At 35.4% G+C, this 27,753-nt stretch overlaps 2 protein-coding genes across 2 annotated transcripts; both read right to left on the reverse strand.

The window, feature by feature from the left end:
• Nucleotides 1-5,947: 5,947 nt before the first annotated feature.
• LOC148585226 (uncharacterized) lies at nt 5,948-9,441 on the reverse strand. The gene is made up of 6 exons (XM_088516667.1): nt 9,347-9,441; nt 9,110-9,227; nt 8,884-9,066; nt 7,548-7,837; nt 7,293-7,479; nt 5,948-5,965 (listed from the first exon to the last, which is right to left on the reverse strand). Exons 1-6 carry the CDS (start codon nt 9,439-9,441, stop codon nt 5,948-5,950), a joined length of 891 nt encoding a protein of 296 aa, XP_088372793.1.
• Nucleotides 9,442-18,449: 9,008 nt separating this feature from the next.
• On the reverse strand, nt 18,450-26,847 carry LOC148585227 (uncharacterized). The gene is made up of 9 exons (XM_088516189.1): nt 26,772-26,847; nt 26,465-26,640; nt 26,292-26,371; nt 26,067-26,193; nt 25,536-25,719; nt 25,308-25,436; nt 24,788-24,900; nt 18,745-18,800; nt 18,450-18,551 (listed from the first exon to the last, which is right to left on the reverse strand). The coding sequence occupies exons 1-5, from the start codon at nt 26,802-26,804 to the stop codon at nt 25,617-25,619; spliced, it is 519 nt and encodes a 172-aa protein (XP_088372315.1). The 5' UTR covers nt 26,805-26,847; the 3' UTR covers nt 18,450-18,551; nt 18,745-18,800; nt 24,788-24,900; nt 25,308-25,436; nt 25,536-25,616.
• Nucleotides 26,848-27,753: the final 906 nt, after the last annotated feature.

Below are 27,753 nucleotides of genomic sequence, written 5' to 3' on the forward strand. Positions count from 1 at the left end.
TAAAAGATTACACGTTAAAAAATCAAAAACATACGGATCTTACAATGAAAAAGTAATCTATGACGTCAAACATCCGTTATCTCAGCCCGATCTTTAGTTTATAGAACAGATCTACTAACGTAAACTCCTTTCGAGGTACAGGAAGCCATTTCCCAGGTATGAGCAAAATACCCACACCCAAACCATTCCTCTCTTGACCCGAAAGCTATAAGCATTATTCACGTCCTCAGCCCAACAACTAGAACCATAAAATAAAAAACAAAAATCCCACAAGCAGCAGCGGAGGAGCACGGCATCATAGACATTCCTTCGGAAGACACGCCTTGGCTGAAGAAGACAACCAGATCTAAGGCTGAAGATACTAGATCTAGATCTACAAACTAGATCTACATCAACCTGCCAGAAACGGAAACCGGTGGAGCCTACAGAAAAGACGCCGAGCACTACTACCGTGAAAGGGGAGAAGAAAAGATCTAAATCTAGATCTTCCCTCCTCTTGGATGGGTGTCTATATTATGTTTTTTGCCTTTGGAGTTGGAAGGCCTTATTAAATTGGGCGTCTTAGGCAATTGCCTAATTGGCCTAATGATCTCCATATTTTAGTTCTTAGATCTTATCATCTATTTTTGTATCATCTAGCTAGCTAGGGTGTGGTTTAGTGGATTCAAAAATATTCTCAAAAGTGTCCTAGTACACACTAGATGGTTCAAATTCTGCAATGAGAATGTCTATGAAGTGAAAACCATCATAGATCCCCCACTCATCTTGATGAAGCTGCGTTGGGCCTTTTTGTTAAAAAAGTGAAAATAAAAATTCTGCCAGTAATTTTCAAATATCCACTGAATTGACCAAAGAAATTTTATAATATTATAAACTACGTACCAAACTTAATCTAAATCGAGAATTAGTTTTGTTTACTATGTATATGAAATAATTACTATAGAAGTATTTGACAAAACCCTTAAGAGCACTCCTTGCAGCCTCACCAAAATTATTTTTTAGTTATTTTGGTGAGGCAATTTAACCAAAATGACCTATATGTCCTCTTTTCAGCCTCACTACTTTAACAAAAAAAAAGTAGTGAAGTGAACAGTACTCACCAAATTTAAAAATTATTATTCACTCACCTATTAATTAAACAAATATAATTTCTCTCTCTCCCTTTTTGCTTTTCGTTTCTCTCTCATTTTTTTTTCATTTTCTTTCCATTTTCTCAGCAGCCTCTTTCCCTTCTCTTTTCTTCTCTCTCCCTCTTCATTGAGATCAAAGTATATATTATGCCATATAATTGCATTAAATATTATTACAGCTGACTGAATGATAATAAAGACGAAAAATCTCTGTTTTTTAATAAAAAAAAAAAAAAAAAAACTTTCCAGAATTGATATGAGAGTGGAAATAAGCTGACGTGACTAACAATCCAAAATCAATCATGAAAAACCTTATCTTCTTCCAATAGAAATTAAAACTAAGAAAATGAAGGAAATATTACAAATTTTTAAAAATTAAAAATAGCAGCTTTGTCAAATTTTACTCACCAAAATAACTAAACAGTATACTTTTCTCTATTTTAACTACTGACTTTTTGAAAGGACCTCCTGCAGGCTCACCATTTTAACAATCTATGTTCATTATTCCATTTAAATGTTCTTTATTCTTTTCTAACTTTTTTCAAAGAATAGGGAGGGAGAGAGAAATATTTTATTACTTTTTATCCATTTGGTGAGTAGATAGTGAGTACTAATCATTTAGCAAACCAAAATAACTATTTTGCTGAGGTTATTGGAGAGTGTTTTTTTTTTTTTTTTTAAATGATTTTTAGTGATTTGGCTCACCAAAATTGCAAAAAAAAAAAAAAAAAAAAAAAAAAACTAGTTTGATCAAGCTGCTACGAATGCTCTACTAATCAAACAATTTTACGTACTCAACTTTTGCTTATATATCATCTCTAACAAATAATATCATGATGCATTTAATTTTTTTGTGATATAAAATAATGTTTAATTAATAATCATTTATTCTAAATCACTACATAGACATATAAAAAAACTAATAATTATTTAATTAATATTTAAGATCAAATAGATTATAAAGATTAGGTATATCAAGAAAATTTAATGGAGTGGTAGTAGAGCAAAGAGTGAGATGAGAGATCAATAGATTATAAAGATTAGGAGTTGTAAAGTAAAATAGGAGAAGAAGGAATTATGATAAGAATAAAGTTAATTTTACTATGTTTACTTGTAGAAATAAAGATTTTTTTTGAAAATTAATTTAAATAATCTTTATAACGAAAGTACGAGGTTGACCTCGATCGTGTATTTTTGGGCCTACTTTACAGGTTCTAAGCAAAAACAGGTACCTTTTTAACCTTTTGATTTGAGTAACTCTGTTTGGTCATGGGTTGCAGAGGCCTTGGTAACATCCAAAGGTATTCAAATTTTTTTTTTTTTTTTTTGTTTCTTCACGTCCAAGTTAAAAGAACAGCCAAATAAAAAGTAATTAATTTCTATCAATCAAAAATCCGGTAGAGTTAAAACCTGTTTGACGGGTGATTGATTTGAACCCCAATAACAAAAAGGTAAAATGATTTTTTTTTTTTCTTTGAATAAATGGTAAATGATTTGAACAACTAATTCATAAGACTGTAGTTTTCATATTTCAATTAATATAGGGTACTCTTGGATAGGCTGGAGAGACCAATTATTATTATTTTACTTGAGATTGATCATAGTAGCATCAATCTGTTAGAAGCCGCACAGGAGGGACCTAGACAGTGAATACATATTGAGCAAACATGGTCTTGCCTAGTCCACCAATTCCAACTATGGGAATGATAGAAACATTCTTTTCCACGTTGGAATCCAATAACAACTTTTTAACATCCTTCTTTTTAACCTCTCCCAATGACGCGACTTCTTCCTCATGTACAGAAGAGTGTATATTTTCTCCTCCTATGCTCAAACCGTGTCTCTGTTGGGTGCTCAATGAAGTCAAATTTGATCCTATCAACCGTGATTTCATCCAATCTCACCTTAATTGCCTTAATCCTATGACCCATTTTAAGGCTATATACAAGTTGGTTCGATTTGGAAAAGAAGATGCGTAGATACCTGTAATGACCCTAAATATTTAGTATGGTGGTCCATTATGAAAAGTCAAAACATTTTTTGGGATATGTGTGTAATGAAGGAATATACGAAGGTCATGTTTCAAATTGTTGTAAGTTCAAGTTGGATTTGTTTTGTTGTTTCATTTACAACCACCCATTCGAATCCGATCATTGTAATAGTTTTAGAATTCCTCTACCGTTGGAGATTTTGCATGCATGTTGTCCTTTAATATATAGTACATTATAATGAACAAATTGTTGGCGTGGATTTATTCTTTCGAAATGTTGTTGAGGTATTATAAACCATAAATCGAGTGAATGCTAGCTCAAAGCTGCTGCTGATTCAGCGAGAGATGTTGGAGATCGAGTAGAATTAAGGAAGATGTGTTTTCTAGCCGTGAAGAGGATGGACATGGACAATGGCCTAGTATTCATTCATAGGGGCGCTGCATACTTGCATTGTTTACTTGAAAATTAAATTTGAAAGAAGTCAATAAGATAATGCGGCCATGTGCATTTCTCTCATATTTTAGTTCACGAATCTTTATCTTCTGAGTAAACCAACTGTTAAATTAAGGAGTAGTTGCATAGGGTTTCCATCAGAACCGATGGAGCCATGTGCGTTTGTCTCATATTTTAGTTCACGAATCTTATCTTTTGAGTTATCGAAATGTAAATTATGGGGCAGTAATCGAAATGTTCAAAAGTATATATATACAGTAGAATGGAGCGAGCCATCGAGTTTGAATACATGACTATATTAATCTATTATCAACTTTTAATCATAGGGCTGCCAGCAGAGCTTTTCCATCAGATTTGATCCCTTCATTTACGTTTGTATCATATTTTACTTTTTTTTTTTTTTTTTTTTTTTTGTAAATTACCACGATAAGAACAGGATGAAAAAAAAAAATAAAAAAAAAGCCTACACTTTTAACAATTGAGAAACTCAAGCTAGCTAGATAGACAACTAGAACCTGATCAAAACACTTAATGGAAACCAGAATGGTGGAAGTCACCTGAAAATACAATCAATGAAAGCTGAGGCTCACTATGATAGGTAAAACCATCGGGAGTAAGAGATTCATCCTTAAAAACATAAATCTAGACTAGCTTATAAAGAAACCGAATAGACTAGAATTACAAACAACGGAAATAGAATATGCATCGTTGTACGTATATGTGGCAGATCTAGGAATTCATTCATGCAGGTGCGTGAATAAAATAATAAAATATAAGAGAAATGTTTGGCTTCATTAAAAAGTTCATCTTTTGGCCATTTTAATCCTAGGTGGCATGACACATTTTTCATAAATCTATTAATTTATTGTTTAAAATCTATTAATTTTAAAATGGGTCATGCCACCTATGATTAAAATGGCTAAAAGATGAACTTTTAATGAAGCCAAACATTTCTCAAAATATAATGATAAACTTTTTTTTTGTTGTTCTCTTTATATATTATATTTTTATTATAATATTGTAAATACAATTAAAAATATAAATTATAATATGGTATGTGTATCACAAAAAGCATATCTACGAGACTTCATAAATACATACCAACTCATCTTCCATTTTGTTACGAAGTATTGTTTTAACAATCTTCATAGCTGAGATTGAGAATGCTCATTCGATAGTTATTGTAGACACTGAAAGAGTCAAAACAAGACTAATCAATATATCAATAAGATAATAACTCATAACTCATAAAACAAATACTCATGATGCATCCAAAAACTGTTCATCAGCATACACATCCATATAATTATCATGATTTCAAATACTCCTAATCAATCCCGCCAAAATGAGAACAAACAACTATAAATCCATAATCCAAGAACCAGAACCAACCCAATAAGGCAATAACACAGTTAAGCATAATTCGTTAAAAAACACCAACCATAAAGCCCAAATCCGTCCCTCCAAAAGAACAACAAAATAATAAACACGGTAAACACCCAATAACCAGAACCAACCAAACAATACTAACAAGTAATAACCAAAATTTCCCCAAAACCAGCAAAACCCCATCATGGGCCATGACCCTTGAAGAAAACCCACATAACTTATGGCCTGAACCAAATCCCCCCTCCCCACATAACTTGATCATTACTCTTCAAGAAAACCCACATACGGCATACCTCAGGACTCAGGAGGCTGGAGCAGTGGAGCTGATAGAAGCAAGAGAAGAAGTGAAGAACCCGTTGACGGCGTTGACAGATTACAGAGAAAGAAATGATAAGGGGCTGAGTTAGGTTAGGTTTTTTTTTTAAAAAAAAAAAAAAAATGGAGGGCTGGGCTATATTTTGGAGGGGCTGGGCTTTTAAAAAAAAAAATTGGCCGGGCTAAATTTTCAAAAAAAAAAAAATTGAAATTTTTTTTAGAAAAAACTTGGCGCCCCTGCATGGCTATACCTATATATTAAGTCCAAAATTTAAAAAATTACATTTAATTAACTTGGAGTGTCGTTACTTATTGTCTGGTTCAGATTCAAGCTTGTTTTCTGGTTCATCGTAAGTATGTCCTTCCATCCGGCCTTGAAAGTGAGATCACTATGATCCAGGCATCAGTGCCTAATATTTTAAATTTCTAACACATTAAAAATACTGAATTTTATAAAAGCCTATTTAGATACAACAGAACCATGAATATAAATTGCAAAGAATATATGCAAAGGCAGCACTAACAAAAGCATCACGCTAACAAGAGACACATAAACAGAGTGGTTGGCTAACATGATCTTCAATTCCAGTCACTACCATTGGAGCACTTCAACAAATCTCACTTGAAGACAAGCAAGCATTATCACTGTGTTTAGGGATTAAAATGCTTTCAAGCAAGTGGAAGAACCTGCAAATGCAAAATACATGTTAGATGGCTTTTAAGGACACCTAGGATTCTTTATAATGTCTTTCAATGTTCTAAATGCTGATCAAAAGTGTTGACCAAATTGTAGGCAGAATACTGATTATAAATAAATATGGTTAATTGAATGTTCCCTTTTCACAGGCTCAGCTCATTGTCATTCTTACAACATTTACTCACCCGATCTTCCTCATCATGGAAGTCCTCTATATATGGTCAATTGTTTTTTCTACAAGTGAGGCTGACATATCCGAGCATATTTCAGAAATTGACCAATCTCACACCATTTCATGAATTGAATATGTCCCTGCTGACAATTAAAAACAAAATAATAAACTCAACAATAACTCAAAATTTTCCAATGAAAACAGTAAAAAGGTCAAATCAATCTATGGACAGAGTGAGTTGCGGTTAGACTCCAGTAACAATAACAATAATAATAAAAAGAATCTATCTAAGTCTGTATTTGATTATGAGAAAACCTAGAGTAGCGCAAAAATTTTATTGAGTTTTTAAGAAAATTTGGGATGTGAAAGACTTTCCTGATCTATCATAAATCTTTTTCCCAATACTTGATACTACCGTTTGGTTCTGCAATTTCACAGGCCATCAGTGCAATTTTAAACAAAATTAATTACAAAAAATGTATCATCTGTGAATGTGTTTATAAAGAATATTAGGTTTTGAACACGTTAAAAAATCCACTTTTTCAAATCATGATCTACTTGATGCTTAATTGCATTTTAAAAAATGACACCTTTTAAAATCACTATTTTTAAATCCCATGTTTTGAAATTACAAATCCAAATTGACATGGCGAAATACAAGAAATATTTAAAAAACATAAAAGAAAAAAGAAGCAAGATATATATTAGACCCGTGAGAATGCTATATATTGAAGTGAAAGATAGGAAACAATAGTGGATAATTGAGAGCTTTGTGCAAATCTGATTGTCGGCAAGGTTTGAAAATGAGTCTATTCTTAAACCCTTGTTTGTTCCATCCAACAGTTGGTTTCACATATGAAATGATCATATATCATATATCAAAAGCTTGACAGAGTACAACAAGATGAACAACAACAAGAAGAAAATTACTGTCAAATTGGTGACTTAAAAACCTTGGGAATAATTGCTGCGTTAGGCTACAGATCCATTCCATACAATGAGTAGAAAAGTGATGATGATGATGATTCCCCATGATCTGGTCGTGGCTTGGTTTCTCTGACTGATGTTGGTGACATAATAGGGCAATCAATGATACTTAAAGAAGAAAGGCAAGGAAATAAATCTAATGGAATGCCATGATTTACCGTTACTGCATGGCTCGACCATCCCCTCAACTTAGGCAATTTCTCAAGCCTGATACGTTGAAGGGAAGAAGAGGACACATCACTACCATCATTGCTTATGTACTCCAGCACACTTAAGTCCAAAAGACTAAGAATCTTGAGAGAAGGGAATTGTTTCAATGGTGGGATGTTGCGGCACCATTTACAACTGTATATGAAAATCGAAACCAAATTCGAGAGCATGACATCAAGAAAGGAAACCGCACACCTGCATACCCATTTTCAATTAATTGTTTCAAATTGTGGTGTGGCTGAAGGTGTTCCAGTAGCTGTTCATCATTTGCAGTTGCCTTACCATTACAGTCACAAGCTTCTGGGTCCCACTCTAATTTCAGGATTTTAAGGTTTCGCTTTTTCTCCAAGTGTGCAGCCTTGGCTTTCGACGGAGAAGATCTCAAGTGCTCTAAACCCTTGATATGTAGTTCTCCTCTCAACTCATGTAAACCATCCGACCGTCTAGCCCATCCTTTTGCTTTGGAAAATAACTTTTCTTCTTCTTCCCTGTACTGTACATGGGCATTAATGTTTGGAGAGCGGTTAACTTTCCCAATCCATCCGCATATGAGTCAAGCTCCTTCACTCATAAAGTGCAAGATGCCTAAGGCTAATCAATTTTTTAGTGTCTTTTGGCAATTCTTTAAGCCCACTACAAAAGTCAAGCCTTAGTGTTTGCAAATTTTGCAATTTAGTTATAGAAGACGAGCGTAGTTTGATATCTTCAGTCCAAGAAAGGTCAAGAAATCTTAAATGCTTTAACTTGCCAATGGAATACGATACATATTGAATATTTGATCGACTCAAATTTAAAGCACATAAGCATTTAAAACTTGAAATAAGTGTATCATAGATTGGTTTATGGCTAGATGTTGTTGGAAATAGCAAAAGAAGCGTTCTCATTTTGTGTGCCTTGAGCAAGGGATCTGAAATTATGCACTCATTCATTGTTATTGACTGTGCAAAATCATGAATAAGGTCATGCATTTTGCATGTTTCTATATCACCATATTCATTTCTTTCTATATCTTGGAAAAATGACCTCCACAGCAAATCCATAAAATACTCATGACCAACATCTTCAAGACGACTATTTCTATTTGATGAATGAATAAAGCCTTGAGCTATTCATAGCTGAATCAACAACTGCACTTCAATTTCAGAATGTTTTGAAAACAACGAACAAAAAGCAAAGCATTGCTTCAAGTGTAATGGGAGATGATCATAACTCAACTTAAGTACTAGGAAAATATCATTGTCTTGTTGAGTTATTTTGTAAAGTTCATTGTTTTCAAAGTATAACCAATCATCCTCTGAATTTTTGAAGTATAATAGACTCCATATGCTCCTTATAGCAAGAGGATCGGAACTTGTGCACACTTTTGTATGATTTCCTTTCCAATTTTTACTATCTTTGGATTTTTTGGCTCTTCTCCGTCTTCAAATGCCATTTTCTTAAATAAATCCCAAGAATTACTTTCAGATAGACCTCCCAAAAGAAACAGTGAATCTTTGTCTATAATCTTTGCAACTTTTTCGCTACGTGTAGTAACCAAACTTTGCTTCCCCGTTTGCCATCGACCAGCAGTTTTTTCAAACTAGACCATCTTTCAATATCCTCATTCCATACATCGTCTAAAACAAGTAAATATCGCTTCCCATAAATTTCTGCTTGAAGTTGACGTTGCAACAAATCCATCTCATTGCTTTCTGGTCTCCTTTCAGTTGCACATTCTATGATCTTTTGAACAATAGTTTTCACGTCAAAAACTTCAGAGACACACCCAAAGTTTCAGATTAAATTGACTTTGGACCTCCTTGTCATTGAACACATACTGAGCAAGCGTGGTTTTGCCTTGTCCACCAATCCCAACTATGGAAATAATGGAACCCTTCAGTATCCTATTAAAATCCAATGACAACTCTTTAATAGTCTTCCTTTCAACCTCTCTCCCAATAACTTCTTCGTCAGCTATAAACGAATTAATGTGTATCTTCTTTCTTCCTATATATGCTCTAACTGTGTCCTTGTAGGGCGCTCAGTAAAGCCAAATTTGATCCTATCAGTTGCAATGTTATCGAGCATCTCCCTCATTGCCTGAATCTTATGACCCATTTTAAATCCATATACAAGCTGGTTCGATTTAGAAAAGAAGGTGCGTACTTGTAATACTCCCAGATATTTAGTATGGTCCATTCCAAAAAATTAAACTTTTTAGGGCCGGGTTATGTGTATAATTAAGAAAAATATTAATTAAACATGGCCTTATAAGGCCATGTTTGTAATTTTTGTAAGTATAAGTTGGATTTCTTTGTTTCTTTAATTCAGGCCATGTTTGTAATTTTTGTAAGTATAAGTTGGATTTCTTTGTTTCTTTAATTCACAACACCCATTCCATCTACATGTCCTACCTTTTTTCCCCACTAGACCCGACAGCCTCACACTTTTTTTTTTTTTTCCTTTTTTTCTAGCTAGCTTTTGTATTTCCCCTCTATCTCTTCGTCTTTCCGCACCCAAAACTTGACCCGAATTATTTTGGTCCGTTTTGGGGGGTTTTTGGCTACGCCGTTAGGCCACAAGAACCAACTTCTTCTTCTTTTTTTCTTTTGGTTTTTATTTTTTACTTACGTAAATTATATTTTCATGTGGGCTCTGTCGGAAAAATGGTTGAAATTTGTACAGAAGAATCATTTTGTTACGGAATTATATAACAGGTTTATAAGTTTATCATCCCAAAACTGACTAAAATAGATTGTTTAGAACTGATCAGTTTCTTACTAAAGGACAAAGGTAAGTTTAAGCAAATGTTATTCTTTGAAAGGCTTGGGATTTAGATTTTTGGTTTGATTTCTATTGAGTGGGTGTTTCCCTTTGAGCCTCTTTGATCATCTTCTTTCTTGTTTTCATAATTATTGATTCATTCCCTACGTTTTGACCTAAATCAAATTACTCTCTGTTCTACTTTTATCTTTTATCTCCTTGGGTTTGTTTTCATTATTAAATTAATCATTCTGTCAATTTTGTATAGAACCCACCAATTTTCTTTTCAGAGTCTACATAAAATTACAATTATACTATTTTTCAAAAGAAAATGAAAAGAAAAAAGAAAAAAGAAAAATGTGGCTAGTCTGATTCACCTATTTATAATGTCACCCTTAGGAGCAACCCATTCTCTGATAGGGGTTAGTCGTAAGTCACCCTTGTATTGGGAGTGGCTCCAAAACTTTATCGAGGATAAATGCTAGCCACTTTCTTATAATTTTATTTTTATTTTTATTTTTTCTATCTTTTGAAAAATGTTGTAATTATAATGTTATGTGGATTCCTTAAAAAATATTTTACAGAATTAGACGGAATGAACTATTTGATAAAAAGAACAAATTTAAGGAGCTTAAGAGTAAAATAAAGGTTTAAAATTCAGGGATGATTCAGTAATTTTATCTAAATATTATATGCAGTAAAGTAAAGATGTTGTGTAAGTATGCATAGAATTAGGATCCTCCCCAATTCATTTGGAAGAGTATTTTTATCCCCTCAAAAAATGGAAAGATAAAAATACTCCTAAAATATAACTAACTAGATACTCTGCAGTTTATTTGAGCGGGAGAAGATCTTTCTTCGGTATGCATATGGTGAAAGAGAAGTGCTAGAGAGCCAAAGAGTTGAATCCAAAAAAATTTTCAAACTAACGTGGTAGACCGTAAGTGGCAGAAAATGGAGAGAGAATTGCATTTTTTTTAATTTAAAAACTCTTGCCATGTCAGTTTGAAATTTTTTTTGAGTTCAACTCTTTGGCTCTCTAGCACTACTCATGGTGAAAAAGAAGTGTTAGGGAGCCAAACAAATGAACCTAAAAAAATTTTCAAACTGAGGTGATAGACCGTGAGTGACAGACAAAAGAGAGAGAATTGCATTTTTTTAATTTAAAAGCCCTTGTCAATCAATTTAAAAAAATTTCTAGATTTATTTGTTTGACTTTCTAACATTTCTCCATGGTGAAAAAACATGTTTTAAATCGTTTTACACCTTCTCTTGTCAAAATGTGCAACACATTGTGTCCTAAATAGTGTTAGGCCGTACTTGAGCCCAATGCAGGTAGGCCCATCTAATTAGGCCTTGGTTAGAATGGTCGTCAATATTCATGATTTACAAACATTTACGCTTTGAACATTTAATTTCTAAATTTCATTTTAGAAAAAAAGTTTGGTTTAAAAGTTGAATTGGCTTCTAGGAATGGTGTGAATCCCCCCCCCCCCCCCCCCCCCCCCCACCCCAGGGCTTAGCCATTCTTTTTAAATTGATTTTATGGAAAATTTTATTATGAAAGAGGAAAATAGAGTAAGCAAGGCGAAGGAGAAAAGCTTGAAGAAACTCTATGGGAGTAAGCATTAATTAATCCCAGATTTTATTCGTTTATTGTTGAGTTGTTGAGATTTGATGTTAATTAAAGTTTTTGATTAAATGTTGACTTTCGGTATTTTAATTGGGAGATTATATGATGTTATTTTTTGTTTTGAAATGTTAGTTTTAGGTTTTTTTTTTTTTTTTTTTTTTTTTGAAAAATGTTGAGAATTTATCATTAATGAGAAAATCCAGAGCTTCAAAACTCTAAATTACAAGAGCTGCACGCTCTATAGCAAGTATATCAGAAATACATGGAGGCATCTCCTCCATCCATATATTATCAGTACACTTTCTAACTGCTTCTTTAGCTAACCCATGGGCAACTTTATTAGAATTTCTCTTCACATGTCTGACTTGAGCCGTTCGAAAATGTCATAGAAGCATTCTAGCATCATCTATGAGGTGTCCGTAAGGACTCAAGTCTTCAATCTCAGCTTGAAGCGCTTTAACCACAATCAGAGAATCCCCTTCCAAAATTACATCTTGAACACCTGTGTCATGTCCAAACTCTGCTGCATAAACTGCTCCCATGGCTTCCGCTATAACTGGTGGTTGTTTAGTCTGGATTGTCAAGCTCCTTGCTGCGATGACCTCTCCAAAGGAGTCTCTTATAAGCACCCCAACACCCAACCGATTATTCCTCTCATCCATACCTACATCCCAATTAATTTTGTAGAACCCAGGTGGTGGGCACCTCCAGACTTCCGCATCCACCCCTGTTTCACGTAAAATTTCATTTAACCTGTCCTGCTTCTGATTTGCTTCCAGGAACATCTCGTGGGTCTCCTTTGCTTCATGGATCAACCGGTTTGGGTGTGTAAACATACCTCCATGCAAAACGTTATTTCTCCTTTTCCAAATGCATTGGGCTATTGTTGCAATTAAACCCATCTCATCAGAACTGCATCTCTCCGAAAGCTTCACCAGTATTTCTCTAAAATCTGGACCCAGACTCCCCATTTTCTGGATCTTCCTATCACACACCCCCCAAACATCCCGTGCAGCTGGACACTCCCACAACACGTGGAGAATTGTTTCGGTCTCTTGACTACACAGAAAACACCCCACCTCCGGGTCCATTCCCCTCCGCAGAAGATTATCTCTGGTTGGGAGCAGATTGCTACACGCCCTCCATAGGAAGACTTTCGTGGAATTTGGGATTGAAAGGCCCCATATCAATTTCCAGAAAAATTTCCAGCCGTTGCCTTCTGAGCTCGCGCCCCCCTCACCTTGAATCCTTTCTTGCTCCAAAAAATAAGCGCTTTTGACAGTGAATATTCCCGTTGGCGTTGCTCTCCAGACCATTTTATCCGGACAGTCAAATCTGCTGAGAGGGATATTGCATATAATTTCTGCCTCTTCTTTTTCAAACAGAGATTGTATCAGAGGAACATTCCAGCCCCTTGAATGTGGGTCCATTAGGGCTGCAACTTTCTCATCACTTGCCAAAGATAAGCATGGAGACTGAACTTTAAAAGATATAGGCTTAGGAATCCATTTAGACCCCCAGATATTGACACTCTGCCCGTTCCCTATCCGCCAAATCATCCCTTCCCTCAACAATACAGTAGCAGCCAATAAACTTCTCCACGCAAAGGACGGCCTGCTACCAATTTTTGCTTCCAATAATGAGCTTCGACTAAAATATTGGCTTTTAAAATGCGCCCCACCAGGCTATCAGGATTTTGGATAATCCTCCATCCTTGCTTGGCTAAAAGGGCCATATTAAAACAGATTAGGTCTCTAAATCCCATACCTCCGTTAGCTTTTGATCTCCCCATTTTCTCCCAGCTCATCCAGTGTATCTTCTTCACATTATCCTTGTGTCCCCACCAGAACTTCTGCATAATTCCATTTAACTCACTACATAGTGTTTTGGGCAGCAAAAAAATGCTCATGCTATAAGCAGGTATCGCCTGTATCACAGCTTTAATTAGAATCTCCTTTCCTGCTTGTGAGAGGAATTTTGCTTTCCAATCATTGACACGTTTATTCACTCTCTCCTTAATCTTATGAAACTCTCTAGTCCTTGATTTTCCCACCAAAGCTGGGAGCCCCAAATAAGTGTCAAAACGCTGCGAAGCGGGTATTCCGGACAAATTCTGGATTTTCAGCCGATCTTCCCTGCTAGTATTTCTGCTGAAAAAAACAGCAGTCTTCTCTTTATTCAAACGTTGCCCTGAGACGGCCTCATAATCTTCCAGAATTTTTGACAAAAAGGCCCAATCTTGCAAATTAGCCTTACAGAAAATTAGGCTATCGTCTGCAAAAAATAAATGGTTAATTTTGGGGCCCCTTAGGGAAGTAGGGACTCCCTTAAGCCTTCCATTTAAAGCAGCCTGTTGAAATTTAAAACTGAGAACCTCTGCACAAAGCAAGAAAAGGTAAGGCGAAATTGGATCCCCTTGTCTAATCCCTCTAGAAGGACGGATAAGACCAACCGGTTCCCCATTGATAATTATTGAATAATTGACACTAGTAACACAAGACATTACAAGCCCCACCCATTTCGCATCAAAGCCCATCTTTCTCATCACCGCCTCCAAAAAGACCCATTCCACTCTATCATAGGCTTTACTCATATCGAGTTTTAAAGCCATATATCCCACCTTACCCCACATCCTAGAATGCATAGTGTGAAGTGTTTCGTAGGCCACCAAAATGTTATCGGTAATTAATCTCCCCGGAATGAAAGCACTTTGATTGGGTGAGATAATATCCGGGAGTATGATTTTTAACCGATTAGCTAACACTTTAGAAATAATTTTGTAAATCACATTACAAAGACTAATCGGTCTAAAATCAGTGACTTTCGTCGCTCTATTATTCTTGGGAATAAGGGCTATGTGAGTAAAATTAATATCCTTATCAATTTTTCCGTACCTGAAAAAATTGGAGACGACTTTTCCAACTTTCGGACCCACCGAGTCCCAATGATCTTGGAAGAAACAAGTCGGGAAACCGTCGGGGCCTGGCGCTTTCATGGGATCCATTTGGGATCCATTTGTTAGTTTTAGGTTTTAGAGTGATAAAAAGGTCAATATTCGTTGCACAAAAATAGAATGGAATTGCAGGGATAACTCTGTAAATCCACTGATACTCAAAGATTGTACCAACAAATAGATTCTACAAACCCAGAAAAACCGGATCCACCGTTGCAAAAACCAGATGCAGGACCATCCCACCAATCAATCAACCCACATTGTCTCATATATACAAACTCAACTAAGAATTACTAATTATTTAACCGTAAAAAGAATACAAATTAATCAGAATTATCTAATGCAAAATAATGCCATAATAAAATTCTAGACAAAATAAAAAATGCAGCTAACCATGCACGGGGCCAGGTGTCGCCATCACCGAACTCGGCTGATTAATTGGCAGTGGCGCAACTGACGGAGGTGGGTAAGATTCAGGTGGAGATGAGCTTGGGCTTGGGTTTGGGTTAGATGGACTGGGCTGGTTGGAGATGTTAGGGTCAGCGCATGGATATGGGTTAGGTGGATTTGGTGGGGCAAAGTTGGAGTTGGGGAAGGCCACCGCGGAGAAGATGAAGAAGAGTGGCAAGAGTCGCCAGTGCATTTGTGGGTCGTCTGGAGGGTATGGCGGAGAAGCCCAAATCCCAGAACAAGGCCAAGAACCACCAACACCGTGACAATGAAGATGAAGAAGATCTTTGTAGCTTTACCCACATAACACATTTCTTCTTTCTTTTCTTTTTTTTTTTTTTTCCAAAGATTTGAGCTTGGAAAACTCTGAATCTGACATGGTTGGGTTACTTTTCGTAAATGGTAGCAGACGAAGGAGAGAGAGAGAAAGTGAGGGTTAGTTGGTCTGTCATTGCCATATCTTCATGATACTTGAACCAATTCCAAAGACCAAACACAACTAAACAGCTTATCTTCTTTCTCAGAGGGTTCTTTCCTTTTCCCTCTACTCTACCTGTATATATACACGATTCCTGTGATTAGCTCAAACTGAAAACCCATCAAATCATTTCTCTGTGATTAGCTCAAACAGTGGGTGGGATACAGCCACCAGACTCAATTTTATATACCGACAATCACTTTATTTCTATATAAACATGATTCTACTTGTTATGATTTGAATTAAATTCACAGTTTTCCAGTATGCCCCAAACCGTGATGTGCTTGGAAGAAGATTTTGGAGAAACTCTGTTTTGGTTGCATTAACCAAAACAATAAGTTGTTCTTATATTTATAACCAAAGGAGCTAAGAGCTCTTTACAATAATTGCAGAAAACTTAAGAAAATACAAGAGGAAAGTTTACAAGCAGGCTAATAAGTCATAAGTGGAAGAAACAACCAAGCAAAACCACCAGCTTCTTCAGTGACACCTCTGGCTCTGGTTCCTACTCCAACTCCAGAAAGTACTTCTCATATGGGCTCAAACTTCTTTTTAATGGACGATAATCTACACATAAAATTTTTAATTGAAATATGACGTAAATGACAGAGTCAAATTTCGAATTCAGAATCTTTGACTCTAATACCATGTTAAACTATTGATTATCTCAAAAGCTTAAATTGATAAGAAGAGACAAATTTAATCATTTAATCATATTCTAACACATCCTAATATGGGTATCAACTTCATAATGATGATGCTTTAGGCCTTACATAACAATAATCAGATAAATTCTTCGTGCGGAATGTTGTTGAGTGATTTTTGTCACCAAGTTTTTATTTTTCCTGATGTATTTGGGAGACAAGTTCATAACAAAAGTGTTCAATATTAAATTATGATTAAATTTCAAATTCAAAATAGAACCAACGACAACCGAAAAAATGACAAACAAATGATAAAAAAATCAACCATGCATGCATATTTATTTGGGCGCTACTTGAAATTAGATTCGAAAGAAGTCCATCACATCTAACGTGGCCATTTTCATTTCCCTGTGGCATCCAATTCCTCTTATAATCCTTACCTCGATCTGGTGGTGCTGGGTGGAATCTAAATTATCTAATGCTTGTGGCATCACTTTCCAGAATTATTGAGCGGAACAAAACAACTATCATTTATTTGTCATTATACTTCGACATTGAAACTACATTTACTATATATTATTGCGCTAATATGAAAAGGGCCACTTCTATTTGGTGTTTTTAGTTTTCTTTTCTTTTCTTTTTTATTGGAAAAAATATATATAAAAAATGAATAACTTCATTTTAGATTTTTGAACTACCACGCATTTTGATAGGACTTTCGAAATATTATAACGGCCACCTCTAAGTGGCCCACCAGCAACATCTGGGGTGGTTGAGTGTGGCGCTCGGCCACCCCCACCTTTGGGTTGACTCGTGCCCTGAGGTGGCCAGAGGTGGTAGCAAGCCGCCTCCTGCCAATGGCTGCCCAACTAGCAACCACCCATTTACATTTTTTTTTTTTTTAAAAAAAAAAAAAAATAGACAATTAATTTTTTAGTTTAATATATTTATATTTTTATTATCAAGAATGACACATGTCGCCATTTTATTGGTATTGACGTGACATCTAACATAATTCGACAAATTGTTTAACGGAATTTAACTCCAATGACTAAAATTATTCTTTTGGCATGTCCCAAAAACTTATGATGAGTTCACTTTCATTTCGGCAAAAAACTTTAGACAAGATAACAAAGCGAAACTAAGATATGAACTCGAAGAACCTAGCCTTTTTTCACATATCCTAAAAGATGACGGTTGGGACCCCTTCCCTATGAGATTCGTACAAGCTCCACAATACATCAACACCGTGGCTCAATGTAATTTGCACGATTTTGAGAAGACAGTCATTTACCGGTCATGAGCATGAAATTTGTATTGTATATTTGTATTTGTTCCTATTGTGTAGACTAGCATTGTCATATGTTTAGTCATGAGAATATTGGAGGTATGTCTTTGTTAAATTTTATTTATACATGCTATGAAAAAAGAATAAATCTATTATTGAAATATTCTAACAATTTGATCACATGCATCAGAAGATGGATACTTGAAATCTCAGCACCAATCATTGCAGGCAAGCTGTGTTGATGGTTGAGTACGTTATAGACTTGATCAAAGATGGATCACACATGCACTACGATCATCGGGTCTATTGGGATTATGGCATTAGCCATGACTGTTATCCAAGCAAGTTGTTAAGGCGGGTCGTTACTGATATCACGCGCTAATTGCTCCTTAGCTCAGAGGGATAAAAACCAGTGACAGGATCTCCTCATACATTAACCTGAATAAAACAAAAAGGAGCAAGGACATTTGTTAACAACAGTTTCCTAGTACCTATCAAGAATTCATTTAAGAAGTTGAGCAGCATATCATATATGAAAAGAAGATATGCACAAGGAAACTACGTACATTACACTGAAAATGCACAACCATATGCTCTTATGTGCTGCCAAGATTACCATGTAACAAAACAGCAATGGGAAATATGTGCTCATTTTTAAAATTTAAAAATACATTGCATAGGAGAAGGTTTACTTGACAAACAAGCTTGATCTAGTTTTGCTTTTTTACTAAACATTATTGATAACTAATCGTTTTCAAGGTAGCTAGAAGGGATCGAGTCACTGGCATCTGGTCCAAAAGCCTCACAAAATGCAATGAACCATAAATCAAATCTTGAAGCACACAATTTAAACAGGGGATTTTTATAGCTCAAGGATGATTTGGTTCAATTTAAACACAGAGAGAGAGAATACTTCTGCGTTAATCTCTGCTGATTCCACATCAACGTTGATATCAGCAATAATTTTGATGATTTCTACCAGTAATCTAGGTCTATCTGCTGTCTCTATACAAAGTAAGCTGTAAATTGGAGAGAAAAATACATAATAAGATGGTAGATTAATGCAACCATTCTTTGCAAACAAGTATCAAACTTCATTCAGAATATGACCACCCAACAGGTTGGATCCTGCGAAGGTAGAACCACAAGAGAAACATAAAAATGAACAACAAATTACAATGCTAAAAGACAACTTAATCACAAGTAGCGAACCTTCTCTTATGTCCATCTTCCTTCACTTGTATCTGAGTTGCAATATCAACATCAAGCTGCATAACAAAATCACAAACTTCAGTTCAAACCTGTAAAGTTACCGAAAACACATGAAATTGAAGTTGGTTGAGCTAACTAGATCATAGCCATGAAAACTCTGATTCCCAATGTATTACAAATTATACTTTCTACTAAATAAGCCTCAGCCATGGCACAAGAAGGAAAATGAGAAAGGCATACGGTAGAATAATTGAGTAAGACTGCCAATTAGTTTGCATCCAAGAAAAATCTTTCAATGGAAAGCCTGCTGTGCAAATGAGCACACCATTATGCAATTGGAATTCCTTTCAAGTTGTAATTAAAAAAAAAAAAAAAAAATTATTGTAATTGGGTTTAATTGTGTTACATTAACCATTCATACTTGTCTAATCTTTTTAATATGAAACTTAAATTCTTTTCCACCCATGTGTTTTAACTCAACAGAATACAATAAACACATGTTGCATTTAGTGCCCTCAAAGAATCCAGTTGTGGAATAATTGAACTATTAAATGAGAAATTTGCAAGGGGCTGTGTTGTTTGAAATAGTGCTACTCTGTCTACATATACCTTTGCCCGCACAAAGCCATGACACTTAGACAAGCTCATTTTCTTTTTAATTTTTTTTTTCTAATTAAAAAAAGGTAAGTGTGAGAGATTAATTGTTGCTATTTTATTTGGGCGTGATTATATTAGCATTTACTCACTGGGAGCTGCACATGAGGACCTATGCAGTAAGAACTGCAACACTCCCTCAAGTGTGATTGAGTCATAATCTGACCTAATTGTGACGTCCCACATCGCCTGGGTATGGAGATGGGGATGTGCTTAAATGTAGACTATATCCTTAATGACAACAACGCGTTTTAAAGCCATGATGGCCATGATCCCATCAGAACTCCGCAGTTAAGCGTGCTTCTACTGGAGTAGTACTAGGATGGGTGACTTCCTAGGAAGTCTGGTTTGAAGGAAGCCAAAAGCGGACAATATTGTGTGTCATTGGGGTAAGATGTTACAAATGGTATCAGAGCCATTGCCCAGCCTGAGATGGGGGGAGCGTGCGCAAGCCCATGAAGGTCGCTAGCGGGCGCTCGTTGGGGGGGACGCCAAGAATGGGCAAATCCCATGAGGGTCGCTAGCGAGGACGCTAGGTCCTAAGAAGGGGTGATTGTGATGTCCCACATCGCCTGAGTATGAAGATGGGTGATTGTGACATCCCACATCGCCTGAGTATGAAGATGGGGATATGCTTAAATGTATACTACACCCTTAATGACAACAACGCGTTTTAAAGCCGTGATGGTCATGATCCCATCAGAACTCCGCAGTTAAACGTGCTTCTGCTGGAGTAGTACTAGGATGGGTGACCTCCTGGGAAGTCTGGTTCGAGGGGAGCTAAAAGCGAACAATATTGTGCGTCATTGGGGTGGGATGTTACACCAACCCCATAAATCGAGCATCAAAGAAAATTAAGGTGGTTTACACTAGACAAGCTCATCTTAATAAAGGGTGGTTGAATTTAGAGGTGTGTCTCTCAGCAATTTCAAAATTTCAGGGTGTTAACATATGTTATTTTGCATGTTTATATGCCTTAAAAATGATTCATGTCTTTGACTTTTGCTTGTATTGTGGCCAATTTCACTATTAATGTGTGCATCTCTAGATTTAAATATCAAGATCATGCTTCTAATCCAAACGAAGCTATTAAACAAATTTTTAAAAACATATAGAAATTTGGATAAATACCCAAATGACTCTTGAGGGGGCACCACTTTCAGCTCTACCTCTTCCCCAGGGTTTCCTTCAAAAGGGAAAAAAAAAGTTTCACTTAATTTATAAGGGTGAGTGGGGGCATGAGGGCATGAGGGCATGGGGCAGAGAGGAATGGAAACCATAGACCAAAACTTGAAATAAGGCATGAGGGCATGCCTTATTTCAATTTTCAGCCATTCAATCTTTTGAGATGTCTACACAAGAGGAGAGGAGGATTCAAACTAGTGACCTCTGCTTTATGAGGCCATTCAATCCTTTGATCACATTATTTGAACCCAAGTGATAAGTCTTTGCCGACAATGACACGACCTTTTACGAGCGCAGCCTTGACAATGTTATAGCTGATCATTATATATTAAATGATTCATTTTTTTTATTTGATTAAATTTTTTTAAAAAATAGTAATTTTGTAAGGTATTAAAACTAAAGGTCTTAAATTCGAATTTTAACTTCATCAATTTACCTTCGATGTAAATTAAATATTTCATGTTTGGTGCCTCACCTGTTAAATATATCGGCTCGTGCTCGCTCAAAAATTCAGTTGCAGTAGGAGTAGCTACTTGTTTTATGGCTTTAATTTGAGCTTCAACATCAAACTGTCTCGAATTCTCATTTTCTCCGACATTTTTGATTTATACATTGTGGATTGTAGAACCTTTGTCTACTCTCTTGTAGATTCTTTAACCCAAAGAACTTAATTAAAGACGTGAGCTCTAGGATGAGTTGAAGCCTTCTGCAATAACGTTACCGTTACACCAGGGAAAATTCCACTACGCTTCCACAGCTAATGGAAGAAACTAATTCTATTTAAACCCACGTTTGAAGTGCAATAAGGCATGCAAAAGTTAATTCTCAAACATAGTGTTTTGGAGACTTATGAACCTCAGATTTCCTACCGCTAATTATTTTGATTAGAAAGATAGGTCGGAATAAAAAGCAAAATCCTGCTTCTTTCCCGCTGACAGGCATATTGCTTGTTCAGTTACGAATTCTAGTAAAACAATTACTCGCCACGCATATTGGTTACAGAGCAACCTTTGGAAGACAATGTTGCAGTAGAAACTGTACTTTGAATGGTTACAGAACAACCTTTGGTTACAGAACAAATTAATGGCTATCATTGCCACGCATGTTGCCTTCACGAAGTAACAACCAAACCCAATCAACTAAGGAATAGAAAATGTTGATGGTGATCGATCGTAGTCCCTGGACTTCTGCCACACACTGGCTCAAGTATCATGTATCCACGTTCCCAATTCGAAGTGTTATGGCTGGGAGCCTCATATAGGTGTTCATCAAGGCTATGAGACAATTGTTTTGGTTGTTCTGATATTGGTGTTTATCAAGACTATTATGAGTCTCATATGAGGTTTCTTAAGAGAGTCATCATAACTTCAACTTCTAACTCATTCTTCCTAAATATTAAGCTCTAGAATCAAATTGCAGGAATAACTCTGTAAATCCACTCATCACCAAAGATTGTACCAACTGCCAACCAAAAAACAAAACAAATCTAATGCAAAACAATGCCATCAGAAATTAAACAAAATGGAAAATGCAGATAACCATGCACAGAGCCAAGTGTAGCCATCACCGGACTCAGCTGATTAATTGGTGACACCGTTGTTGTTGCCATCAGCAGAGTCATAAAGCCAGATTTCGACATAAGGTTTTCGCTAATAATAATCCTTTCAGCAGCAACGTCTTGTCATTGATGATTATATCCATATCATTAGGGACAACTATACACAATCGTCACTGATGTTAAGTGTGCTAATAATTTTTTTTTTAGAAATAAATTGCTACGGCTTTTTTTTTTTTTTTTTTTTTTTTTTTATATATATCAATTATCCAAATCCCACTTATTAATTAACATAGAAGAACAAAACAAAACGAAGAAGGGAAAAGAAAAAAAAAAACCTTAGCTAAATTGACTAGGACAGAGCATAGAACAAAATCATATAACATATTAACATAGTAAAATAGATTGGAAAATAAATGGAATACAAAATGCAAAATTTCATTTCAGTAGAAAACTTTGGACAAGGTAACAAAGGGAAGCTACGAAATAAATCCGAAGAACCTAGCCGATTTCACTAATCCTAATGATAATTTTGACTCTACTCAGTTGGGACCCCTCCCCAGTGAGATTTGCACAACCTTCACAATACATTAACAGCGTGGCTTAATGTAATTTGCACGATTTAAAGAAAGTAGAGTCATTTACAAGTCACGATGAGCATGGAATTCATGACATGCAATAGAAGCTGAACAATTGTGAGCTCAACACTAGTAATTGTAGGCTAGCTACATTGATGGTTGAGTATGTTACAGACTTGGTCAAATATGGGCCGCACATGCATTGCAATCATCATATCTATTGGGATTATGACATTAGCCACATCTATCATCCAAACAAGTTTTTTAGGGTAGATCGTTATTGATATCACAGGCTAATTGCTGCAAAAGAGAAAGCAGTACTCCTTTGTCTCAAAGGGAGATCCCCCGAGATCAACCTAAAAAGAAAAAAAGAAGTAGAGACATTTGTTAACAACAGTTTCCAAGTACCTGTTAAGAATTCATTAAAGAAGTTGAGCAGCATATCAAAAATGAGAAAGATATGCACAAGGAAACTACATTATACAGAAAATGCACAACTATAAGCTCTTATGAGCTGCCTAGATTACCAAGTCACAAAACAGCAATGGGAAATATATGCTCGTTTTTTAAATTTAAAAACACATTGCATGGGAGAAGTTTTACTTGACAAACAAGCTTGATCCAGTTCTACTTTTCTACTAAACATTATTGATAAACAGTCGTTTTCAAGGTAACTAGAAGGGATCGAGTCACTGGCATTTAAACAGAGAATTTTATAGCTCAAGAATGATTTAGTACAATTTACAGAGAGAGAGAGACCATACTTCTACGTCAATCTCTGCTGATTCTACAACAATGTTGATATCAGCAATAATTTTGAGGATTTCTACTAGTAATCCAGGTCTATCTGCCGTCTCTATATAAAGTAAGCTATAAATTGCAGAAAAAAAGAAAAGAAAAATAAGATGATAGATCAATGAACCCATTCTTTGCAAACAAGTATTAAACTCATTCAGAGTATGACCTCCCAATTGGTTGGTTCGTGCAAAGGTAGAAGTAGAACCACAAGAGAAACATTAAAATAAAAAAATAAAAATAAAAAACAAATTATAATGCTAAAAGACAACTTAATCACAAGTAGCAAACCTCCTCTTTGGTCCATCTTCCTTGACTTGTATATGAGTTGCAATATCAATATCAAGCTGCAGAACAAAATCACAAACTTCAGTTCGACCTTGTAAAGTTACACAAAACACATGAAATTGAAGTTGGTTGAGCTAACTAGCTCATAGCCATGAAAACTCTGATTCCCAATGTATTACTAATTATACTTTCAACTGAATAAGCCTCAGCCATGGCACAACAAGGAAAATGAGGAGAACATTTGGTCAACAAAACAGTTTTGAGATGCCAGGTGGACTTGCTCAGATATAATAGTTTTATGAGAAAGGAATACGGTAGAATAATTGAATAAGACTACTAATTAGTTTGCATGCAAGAAAAATCTTTCAATGGAAAGCCTGCTGTGCAGATGAGCACACCATTATGCAATTGGAATTCCTTTAAGGTTGTAATTTAAAATAAAAAAAAAATTATTGTCATTGGGTTTAATTGTGTTACATTAACCATTCATACTTGTCTAATCTTTTTAGTATGAAACTTAAATTCTTTTCCACCCATGTGTTTAAACGCAACAAAATCCAATAAACACATGTTTCATTTAGTGCCCTCAAAGAATCCAGTTGTGGTAAAATTGAACTATTAAACTTGCATATTAATGTGAAATCAATATTTACTTTCAATTCTTAAAAAGCAAGATGAAGAGGAACACAGGACAATATACGATCTATTTACCGACTTGTCAACTTATTGCAAAGTGTTTCAAATCTTAAATCCATGTATGTCAGTGCTTTAATTGTTTCAGCATATGATTGAAAATCAGAAATTCTTCAAAATATCAAATCCCTTAGAGTGAAAATCAGAAATTCTCCAAAATATCATTGACATTTTAACACTAGTATAGGTGTTTCTATATTCTATGCCTAAAGAAGTCAAAGATGCAGCATATTCTGAAATAAATTCCACTATCAGGAAAAAAAAAAAAAAAAAAAATGAGAAGAGAAAGTTATACCAAGTCTCTTGTTTGTCTCTTCCTTCTTAGAAATAAGTGGGTATAACCAGTCAAAATTAGTCACTTGGAAGAAGTGAGATTGCCATATCCAAACAGATTGTAGAAATTTCCACCTGATTCCCATAACCAATTTCATGAATTGCTGCTTTCAATAAAAAAACCAAATAATAAATTCAACAATAACTCAAAAATTTCCAATGAAAATAATAAAAGTTTAAATTTCATCCATTGATGGAACTACTTGCAGTTAGGCTCCAACAACAATAATAATGAAAAGAGCGTTCCCAAATTGTGCAATATGATCTACATTTGATATTGATAAAATCGTAACAGAGTAGTGCAAAATTTATATTGAAGTTTTGTAAAAATTTGGGATGGGATTGACTTCCCTGATCTATTATAAGTCTTTTACGTAATGCTACCACTTGCAGAATTTATATTTCAAACAGAAATGCAAGAAAAAATTTAAAAAGAAAACAATACTGGAAATCCCAATGAAGTGAAAGATTGGAAACAATACAGGAAATATTAGAGCTTTGCACAAATCTGATTGTCAGAAAGGTCTGAAGAAGCATCTGTACTTCAAATCCAACTTCTCTGTGTCCGCCTTGAGCCTCTACTTCTCATCACGAAGCTTATTCTTCTCAGCCTGCACAAGAAAAGGGAAATGCAGATGAAGCAGCAGTTTCTAAATGAAGTACATCCTCCAAACATATAAAAGAAAGTTGTTACTCTGAAAAAATCCCACCTTCAATTCTTTAATCTTCATTTTCAAATCCTCATTTAATTCATTTAGCTTCTGGGCTTCACTTTGTAACTGGGTCACCACTCACATAGCATCACTCAAAATGGCAGCCTTGTCTGTTTTGGCCGGCCTTCTAGGCACCAGGATAGAATCCTCCTTCTCTCTTACTATGGTATGCATAATAACCCTGCATCTTCATTTTCTGAAGTTAAAATCTTCATTAAAAACACAATACAAGAGAAAGCAATACAGTCCAAACACCCACTAGTAAAATATAACTGTGCATATAACAATCTTTGCAAGAAGGAAAGAGATTAAAGTAAGCATACTTGCATTTTCCTTTGTTTTTCCTTTTTCTTTTTGTTACACACTAATAGCCGTCTAAAGAGTAATGCTATTTTACTTACTTGTTGCTCAAGTGAATTAGTTTACTTTTATCATCAAGAAACTTTTGGAGAATATTTGTATCATCCATGCTATCTTTCCTTAAGAAATAGTTATTTACTAAATTACTATGTAGGAACAGGAATCAACCTTAAGTAGACTGCTATCAAAGGATCCGCACAACCCACACTTATGATAGCTTCACCCATTTCATAGTACATTCTGGAATACCAAAAGGGAGGCACATCTTTCTGCCATCTTCTTCTTCTTCTTGTGCCTATTTCAAACAAGTCAGTAACAAGACTCAATAGCTTAGCCAGTTCAAGGCAACAGGCAAAGGAGAGAACCAATAGTACTCTGCTATCAATAGTCTACCACAGGAAGGAATTGAGCAAACTGGTCCAACAGGCTGAATTTTCAAGCACTGCATACACAATATTTCAGCTGTAGCTTCCCTGCAAATAAATATTGATACTAAAGATATTATCTATGTACAATCAAGCAAACAATATAAGGGCGAACTTACATAACCATTAAATTTCACTGACTTTATCATGGCAGAATCTGCATGTAAATAACTTGCCAGAGCAATCAGCAGAGAACATTCAAGTAAATCTTCATAATTTGAAATTTCACCAGTTGTTGCTCCAACATTCAAGTATCTCATTCCATCCAGCCTTGAAAGTGAGATTACTATGATCCAGGCTTTCATAGGCATCAGTGCCTAATATTTTAAATTTCTAGCACATTAAAAAAAAAAAAAAATCTGAATCTTCAACACACTGAAAAGCCTATTTATATATAACAAAACCATGAAAATAAATTCCAAAGAATATATGGAAAGGCAGCACTAACAATAAATACATAAACAGAGTGGTTGGCTAACATGATATTCAGTTCCAGTCAAGCAACCAATTACACTTGAAGACAAGTAAGCATTCCTTGTAGACCCGGCCAGAAAAAGAGTATGACGGGTGTAGAATCGGAATCAAGAGCTGCATCAGAGAGCTCTACAAGTAGAGCAGATAACAAGCAAATCACACGCTTTTCGAACAACCATTAGCTTAAATTATTAATAACTGATAATGAACCTGGCATATACATATTCTGAAGAAAACACCTCGCTTCTTCGTCACTAAGTGGTCTTACCAACCATGGTAAGAAGCATTCAATCAATTTCAAGGGCATCATAAATAAGCTTCAATACAGAAGTTCTCACTGTCTTTTGGGGTAAAAATGCTTTCAAGCAAGTGAAAGAACCTATGGATGCAAAATACATGTTAGATGACTTTTAAGGACAGCTAGGATTCTTGATCATGTCTTTCAAGTTCCAAATGCTGATAAAAGGTGCTCAACAAATTGTAGGCAGAATACTATTTAAAAATGCAAAAAATATCGTTAATTGAATGTCCCCTTTTCACAGACTCAGCTCATTGTCATGCTTACAACATTTACTCACCCAATCTTCCTCATCATGGAAGTCCTCTGTATATTGTCCATTGTTTTGTGTACAAGTGAGGCTGACACATCTGAGCAAATTGCATAAATCGCCCAATGAACATCCATTTCATGAATTGATGCTTTTCTATGCATATCTGTCTGACCATCAAAAAGCCAAATAATAAACTCAACAATAACTAAAAATTTTCCAATGAAAACAGTAAAAAGGTAAAATCATTCAATGAACAGAGAGAGTTGCAGTTAGACAACAATAATAATAAAAATGGGATGGGAAAGACTTTCCTGGTCTATCAGATAAGAGTAGGTATAGAAAGAAAATGTAATAGAGTGGTAGTAGAGCAAAGAGTGAGATGAGAGATCAATAGATTATAAAGAG

This window comes from Corylus avellana, chromosome 5, assembly GCF_965113065.1.
Source record: "Corylus avellana chromosome 5, dhCorAvel1.hap1.2, whole genome shotgun sequence".
Classification (NCBI taxonomy): domain Eukaryota; kingdom Viridiplantae; phylum Streptophyta; class Magnoliopsida; order Fagales; family Betulaceae; genus Corylus; species Corylus avellana.

Coding starts and splice junctions, on each gene's coding strand:
- LOC148585227 (XM_088516189.1), bottom strand. CDS start 26,804: ATGTTAGCCAACCACTCTGTTTATGTATTTATT. Junction 26,641..26,771: donor ACTCTGTTTATGTATTTATT/GTTAGTGCTGCC, acceptor TTAAAATATTAG/GCACTGATGCCTATGAAAGC. Junction 25,720..26,066: donor TTGATAGCAGTCTACTTAAG/GTTGATTCCTGT, acceptor ATGAAGATGCAG/GGTTATTATGCATACCATAG.
- LOC148585226 (XM_088516667.1), bottom strand. CDS start 9,441: ATGGGTCATAAGATTCAGGCAATGAGGGAGATGCTCGATAACATTGCA. Junction 9,067..9,109: donor AATTTAATCTGAAACTTTGG/GTGTGTCTCTGA, acceptor ATTGTTCAAAAG/ATCATAGAATGTGCAACTGA. Junction 7,838..8,883: donor ATGGCAAACGGGGAAGCAAA/GTTTGGTTACTA, acceptor GCCCATGTACAG/TACAGGGAAGAAGAAGAAAA.